Source organism: Cynocephalus volans, chromosome 3, assembly GCF_027409185.1.
Source record: "Cynocephalus volans isolate mCynVol1 chromosome 3, mCynVol1.pri, whole genome shotgun sequence".
NCBI lineage: Eukaryota > Metazoa > Chordata > Mammalia > Dermoptera > Cynocephalidae > Cynocephalus > Cynocephalus volans.
The window spans coordinates 124159785-124165744 of record NC_084462.1 but is presented as its reverse complement, the minus strand read 5'-3'; the positions used below and the strand labels follow the sequence as shown (position 1 = coordinate 124165744).

Here is a 5960-nt window from a genome sequence, read left to right as displayed (position 1 = left end):
CCCACCAACGGGAGGTAAGCTGGCCAGCAGTCGTTCTGTGTCTCGTTTCTGTGTCTCGTTTCTGTGTCTAATCCTGTGACTCTGACTGTCTTTCTGAGTGCGCGCATTTTGGTTTCAGTTTGTTCCGGGTTAGTCGCTCTGGGAGCGAAGTGCGGGTAGCGAACAGACGTGTTCGGGGGCTCGCCACCCGGCAATCCTGGGAGACGTCCCAGGATCAGGGGAGGACCAGGGACGCCTGGTGGACCCCTTGGCAGAGGATTATTGTGTTTTGGTCTCACCGCGTCTCGGGAGGCGCGCTCTGCCATCGGACTCTTTCTTCTATTTCTACGGCACTCGGTCTCGTCGCCGTTTCTGGTTTCTTTTTGTCTTAGTTGTGATAGGTCTTTGCGTCGTCGTTCCCCTATTGGAAATTTTCGAGATGGGGCAAGGTGCCCTTACGCCTCTCTCCCTTACTCTAGATCATTGGAAAGATGTCAAAGCCAGGGCTCACAATCTGTCCATGGAGATCAAAAAAGGAAAATGGCAGACTTTCTGTTCGTCTGAGTGGCCCACATTCGGCGTAGGTTGGCCGCCAGAGGGAACCTTTGACCTTTCTGTCATTTTTGCAGTTAAAAAGATTGTTTTTCAGGAGACCGGAGGACACCCGGACCAGGTTGCCTATGTCGTGGTATGGCAAGACCTCGCCCAGAATCCCCCTCCCTGGGTGCCACCCTCCAGCAAAGTCGCTGTTGTTTCGGGATCAGAAAATACTCAAAGGCCACCTACAAGGAAGCCTTCCGCCCCTCCCCAACCCCCCGTCCTCCCGACACCAGATGACCTATTTTCTCTCTCTGAACCCCCACCTTACCCGGCGGCTCCGCTGCCCCCTCTGGCCCCTCAGGGAAACAGATCGGCACCAGGCCGAGCGCCCGGTGATCCTAGCCCTGAGGGACCGGCTGCGGGGACTAGGAGCCGCCAACCTCGCAGTCCGAGAGACGGCTCCGGTCCTGACTCCACCGTAGCTTTGCCCCTCCGAGCCATAGGGCCCCCAGCTGAGCCAAATGGCTTGGTCCCTTTGCAGTATTGGCCTTTTTCCTCAGCAGATCTTTACAATTGGAAGTCTAACCATCCTTCTTTTTCTGAAAAACCAGCAGGTCTCACGGGACTTCTTGAGTCCCTTATGTTCTCTCACCAGCCCACTTGGGACGATTGCCAACAGCTACTCCAGATCCTCTTCACCACTGAAGAGCGAGAAAGGATTCTTCTGGAGGCCCGCAAGAACGTTCTCGGGGATAACGGGGCCCCTACACAACTCGAGAACCTCATTAATGAGGCTTTCCCCCTCAATCGACCTCAATGGGATTACAACACGGCCGAAGGTAGGGAGCGTCTTCTGGTCTACCGCCGGACTCTAGTGGCAGGTCTCAAAGGGGCAGCCCGGCGCCCCACCAATTTGGCCAAGGTAAGAGAGGTCTTGCAGGGACCGGCAGAACCCCCTTCGGTTTTCTTAGAACGCCTAATGGAGGCCTATAGAAGGTACACTCCGTTTGAACCCTCTTCTGAGGGGCAGCAGGCTGCGGTCACAATGGCCTTCATCGGCCAGTCAGCCCCAGACATTAAAAAAAGGTTACAAAGACTAGAGGGGCTCCAAGACCTTTCCTTACAAGACTTAGTAAAGGAGGCAGAAAAGGTGTACCACAAGAGAGAAACAGAAGAAGAAAGACAGGAAAGAGAAAAAAAAGAGACAGAAGAGAGAGAGAGGCGGCGTGATAAACGCCAAGAAAAAAATTTAACTAGGATTTTGGCCGCAGTGGTAGGTGAAAGAGGGTCTAGAGATAGGCAGACAGGGAACCTGAGCAACCGGGCAAAGAAAACACCTAGGGATGGAAGACCCCCTCTAGACAAAGACCAATGCGCGTACTGTAAAGAGAAGGGTCACTGGGCAAGAGAATGTCCCCGGAAAAAGAACATCAGAGAAGCCAAGGTTCTATCCCTAGATGACTAGGGGAGTCGGGGTTCGGACCCCCTCCCCGAACCTAGGGTAACATTGACAGTGGAGGGGACCCCCATCGAGTTTCTGGTCGATACCGGGGCTGAACATTCGGTGCTGACCCAACCCATGGGGAAGGTAGGGTCCAGGCGGACAGTCGTAGTAGGAGCGACCGGCAGCAAAGTCTACCCCTGGACCACTCAGAGACTTTTAAGGGTCGGACATAGGCAAGTGACCCATTCCTTTTTGGTCATACCTGAGTGCCCTGCTCCTCTGTTGGGCCGGGACATCCTGACCAAACTAAAGGCTCAAATCCAGTTTTCCACAGAGGGCCCACAAGTAACATGGGGAGATCACTCTACCATGTGCCTGGTCCTAAACCTAGAAGAAGAATACCGGCTGTATGAAAAGCCGGCCTCTCCCTCCATCGACCCATCCTGGCTCCAACTTTTTCCCACCGTATGGGCAGAAAAGACAGGTATGGGACTGGCCAATAACGTCCCACCAGTAGTAGTAGAGCTGAAATCAGGTGCCTCACCGGTGGCCGTCCGACAGTATCCAATGACTAAAGAAGCCCGGGAAGGCATCAGACCCCACATCCAAAGGTTCTTAGACCTAGGGGTCTTAGTGCCCTGCCAATCGCCCTGGAACACCCCTCTGCTACCAGTAAAAAAGCCAGGGACCAATGACTATCGGCCAGTCCAAGACTTGAGAGAAATTAACAAAAGGGTGCAAGACATTCATCCCACGGTCCCAAATCCATACAGCCTCCTGAGTTCCCTTCCGCCTAGTCACACTTGGTACTCAGTCCTGGATCTCAAGGATGCCTTTTTTTGCCTCAGACTACACCCCAACAGCCAGCCACTGTTCGCGTTCGAGTGGAGAGACCCAGAAAAAGGTAACACAGGTCAGCTGACCTGGACACGGCTGCCACAGGGGTTCAAAAATTCTCCCACTCTCTTCGATGAGGCCCTCCACCGAGATTTAGCTCCTTTTAGGGCTCTCAACCCACAGGTCATATTACTCCAATATGTGGACGACCTCCTAGTGGCAGCTCCCACATATGAAGGCTGCAAAAGAGGGACACAGAAGCTCTTGCAGGAACTGAGTAAGTTGGGGTACCGGGTATCAGCTAAAAAGGCCCAGTTATGCCAGAAAGAGGTCACCTATTTGGGGTACCTGCTCAAGGAGGGAAAAAGATGGCTGACCCCGGCCCGGAAAGCTACAGTTATGAAGATCCCTACTCCCACAACCCCCAGGCAGGTCCGCGAATTTCTGGGTACTGCCGGATTCTGCAGGCTCTGGATTCCTGGGTTTGCTTCCCTGGCTGCACCCTTGTACCCCCTGACAAGGGAAAACATTCCTTTTACCTGGACTGAGGAGCATCAAAAGGCTTTTGACCACATAAAAAAAGCCTTGCTGTCTGCCCCCGCCTTGGCTCTCCCAGACCTCACCAAATCATTTACTCTGTACGTAGATGAAAGAGCCGGTGTAGCCCGAGGAGTGCTTACTCAGACCCTAGGACCATGGCGACGGCCAGTAGCTTATCTATCAAAAAAACTGGATCCAGTGGCCAGTGGGTGGCCAACCTGCCTAAAAGCGGTTGCTGCAGTGGCACTCCTCCTCAAAGACGCTGATAAGTTAACCTTGGGGCAAAATGTGACTGTGATTGCTTCCCACAGCCTCGAAAGTATCGTGCGGCAGCCCCCCAATCGGTGGATGACCAATGCCAGAATGACTCATTACCAGAGTTTGCTGCTAAACGAAAGAATATCTTTCGCGCCCCCTGCTGTCCTGAACCCAGCTACCCTACTACCAGTCGAGTCAGAATCCACCCCAGTACACCAATGCTCAGAAATCCTTGCTGAAGAAGCTGGGACTCGACGGGACCTGAAGGACCAGCCATTGCCCGGAGTGCCTGCCTGGTATACAGACGGTAGCAGCTTCATTGCGGAAGGTAAGAAGAAAGCAGGGGCCGCCATCGTAGATGGCAAACGGACGGTATGGGCAAGCAGCCTGCCAGAAGGGACATCAGCCCAGAAGGCCGAGCTAATCGCCTTGACGCAGGCATTACGCCTAGCCGAAGGAAAAAACATCAATATCTACACGGACAGCAGGTATGCTTTTGCCACTGCTCACATTCATGGGGCAATATATAAACAGAGGGGACTGCTCACTTCTGCTGGAAAAGACATTAAAAATAAACAAGAAATTCTGGCTCTGCTAGAGGCCATTCACCTCCCTAAGCAGGTCGCCATTATCCACTGCCCGGGCCACCAGAGAGGAAATAACCCTGTGGCGGCCGGGAACCGGAGGGCCGACGAGGCTGCAAAACAAGCCGCCCTGTCGGTCAGGGTGCTAGCAGAAACTATAAAGCTTCAAGAGCCAATCGAGCCTGCTCAAGCTAAGACCAGGCCAGGAGAGCTCACTCCTGACCAGGGAAAGGAATTCATTCAGCGGTTACACCAGCTAACACACTTAGGACCAGAAAAGCTCCTTCAACTGGCAAGCCGCACCAGCCTCTCCATCCCGAACCTCCGGTCCACTGTTCAAGAAGTCGCCAATCGGTGTCCAGCTTGCGCCATGACTAATGCGGCTACCACCTACCGAGAGACCGGAAAAAGACAACGGGGAGATCGACCCGGCGTATACTGGGAAGTAGACTTTACAGAGGTAAAGCCTGGCCGGTATGGGAACAAGTATCTGCTAGTATTTGTAGATACTTTCTCTGGATGGGTAGAAGCTTTTCCTACCAAAACGGAAACGGCCCTGACTGTATGTAAAAAGATACTAGAAGAAATCCTGCCCCGTTTCGGGATCCCTAAGGTGATCGGGTCAGATAATGGCCCAGCCTTTGTTGCTCAGGTAAGCCAGGGACTGGCCACACAACTGGGGATAAATTGGAAGTTACATTGTGCGTATAGGCCCCAGAGCTCAGGTCAAGTAGAGAGAATGAATAGAACCATCAAAGAGACCTTAACTAAATTGGCCTTAGAGACCGGTGGAAAAGACTGGGTGGCCCTCCTTCCCTTAGCGCTGTTCAGAGCCAGGAATACCCCTGGCCAGTTCGGTCTAACTCCCTATGAAATCCTCTACGGGGGACCCCCCCCCATACTTGAGTTGGGAGAAACACTGGGTCCCGATGATAATTTTCTCCCTGTCTTATTTACCCACTTAAAGGCTCTAGAAGTTGTGAAGACCCAGATTTGGGACCAGATCAAAGAGACATATCAGCCCGGTACCATAGCTGTCCCCCACCCGTTCCAGGTCGGAGACCGAGTGCTGGTCAGACGCCATCGACCCAGCAACCTTGAGCCTCGGTGGAAAGGCCCGTATCTGGTATTGCTGACCACCCCGACCGCAGTAAAAGTTGATGGCATCGCTGCCTGGGTCCATGCTTCCCATCTCAAGCCTGCACCACCCCCGGCACCAAACGAGACCTGGGAGCTGGAAAGGACTGATCATCCTCTTAAGCTGCGTATTCGGCGGCGGAAAAATGAGTCCACCGGGTAAGAACCCCCACCGGCCTGTGATCCTCACCTGGAAGGTACTGTCCCAAACTGGAGAAGTTGTCTGGACCAAACAGGCTACCCAGCCGCCTTGGACTTGGTGGCCCGATCTTAAACCTGATGTATGTGCCCTGGCGGCGGGTATTGAGACCTGGGATATCCCGGGATACATAGCATCGGGCTAGGCCCAGATCAGACCCCCTGATTCAGACTACACAAAAGCTTATAATCAGATCACCTGGGGGGTCCCAGGGTGCAGCTATCCCCGAGCTAGAAACAGGCTTGCCGCTTCCCCCTTCTACGTGTGCCCCCGGGATGGCCGGACCCTTTCAGAAGCTAGAAGGTGCGGAGGGCTGGAATCCCTATATTGCAAAGAATGGGGTTGTGAAACCACGGGGACAGTCTACTGGGGACCTAGTTCCTCATGGGACCTCATAACTGTAGAACGTAACGATAGCAGTAAAAACTGTGACAACACCGGC

At 53.6% G+C, this 5960-nt stretch overlaps 1 protein-coding gene across 1 annotated transcript; it reads left to right on the top strand.

Moving 5' to 3' along the window:
* Positions 1-418: 418 nt before the first annotated feature.
* On the top strand, positions 419-5446 carry LOC134373514 (uncharacterized; the record flags this gene model as incomplete). Its single annotated transcript, XM_063091402.1, is given in 1 exon segment — positions 419-5446. A coding segment is annotated over 1 exon segment (5028 nt), but the record flags the coding sequence as incomplete, so codon positions are not given.
* Positions 5447-5960: the final 514 nt, after the last annotated feature.